Here is a 1,451-nt window from a genome sequence, read left to right on the forward strand (position 1 = left end):
CACGCCCCCACCCCCTCACCAATGAGAAGGTCTCCGTCGGCGTTGTAGAAGCACTTGTCCGTCATGCCGGCGTTGCAGACGTACACGTGCACGGCCATGCCGTGCCTGGAGCGGACGTCCCCGGCGCCGCAGACCGTGCGCAGGCCCTGCACCCAGTCCGTGCGCGCGGTGGGCACGTCGAAGGGGAGCCAGCGCATCTGAGCGGGACGCAAAGGACAGGGTAAGTCAGGTAAGTTCAGCAGAGGGAGGCCGCCGGAGGCCGCGGCCAGCAGGCCGACACAACGGGCTGCACCCAGAGTAATCATAGCGCGGCACGAGGGGTACTTTACTTTTAAAAATCGGTGTATCGGGTGTAACTGTGAGTACGCAGCAGTGTTGCGGGATTGCATACTCAATATGGCCGCAGGGGCCATGCCCCTTACGGGTGCAAAGAGTAGGGAAACCCGCAGCACTGCTGCGTCTCCAGAAAATTCAGAGAAAAATAAACAGAAACAAAAATCGGGGGGGGGGGATAAGAAGAAACAGAAAAATTGGTGCACGCTCGGATTTTATATGGAAGTACCCCTTGGCGTGGCAGCAGTTCAGATGCGAGAAGAAGCGGGGGTGGTTACAGTATCGGCCTTTCGCCATCCCACTCATCACCTGGTTGGGGTTCGGTGGCTGCGCGTTCCAGTCGACGCCGTTGAAGTGCTCGTACGGGCCAGTCTGGACGGGGATGAAGGGCTCATGAACCACCGAAGGACGGATCCGGTAGAGCCAGGTGCGGCGATTCTCCCGGCGCGGAGCTTTATGTAAAACGCCCCACAATAAAATCAGCACGACGACATATAGCTTTTTTGTTTTGTTGAAACAGTTTTCGACCATCTAATAAAATATTTTAACTATAATACACATTCAAAGGGAGAGAGGTTGCCAAGAAGTGAAATCCTTATGATGGTGAGGTGAGCCCAGAAGGACGTCCCCGCTAGTGGCCACAAAAAAAATGGCCAAAAATGCCCCCAAAAGTGGTCGTCTTTAGTCCGGGTCGGATTTTAGCTGCACGGAGAGAAATGAGGTTGCATTCCCAGCAAAGCATAGGTTGTTGGGAACTTAATAGCTATCACAGCAAGCAAGTTTGCTCTACCAGCGATAACGTTGCCGCCGTAACAATTCGAAGGCAGCTACGAATCCAGCTGCCAACATCTAGCAGAAACAGCAAGCCGATTTGCTGCATTTACAGTTCTTGTAACTTTTGACCCGGTCCGTGCCATATCGCCATCACCGTACCCACATTTCACCAAGTGAGGGGCACGGGCCGTTCCCACATTAACCTTCTGAGTTGAAATGTTCTTATTTACTTATTTGCGCATTCATTCCTAAAATTAATTTGAACAATCTATTCCGCCAGTTCCTCCGTCCTGTTTCTCCGGTTTAGACGCGTTTTGATTTGTTGTTTCGAGTGATGAGTTATT

General features: G+C 52.5%; 1 protein-coding gene across 1 annotated transcript in view; it reads right to left on the bottom strand.

Annotated features, from left to right (window-relative positions):
• The window catches only part of LOC113216325 (homogentisate 1,2-dioxygenase), a gene marked incomplete in the record, with an annotated part of 15,489 nt that overhangs the window by 2,840 nt on the left and 11,198 nt on the right, over positions 1 to 1,451 (bottom strand). The window contains 2 exon segments of the mRNA XM_052266843.1: positions 20 to 197; positions 643 to 785. Of these exon segments, the coding sequence (XP_052122803.1) occupies positions 20 to 197; positions 643 to 785 (321 nt within the window).

The sequence above is a fragment of the Frankliniella occidentalis genome, unplaced genomic scaffold (genome assembly GCF_000697945.3).
Source record: "Frankliniella occidentalis isolate FOCC.00 unplaced genomic scaffold, Focc_3.1 Scaffold43, whole genome shotgun sequence".
Lineage (NCBI taxonomy): Eukaryota > Metazoa > Arthropoda > Insecta > Thysanoptera > Thripidae > Frankliniella > Frankliniella occidentalis.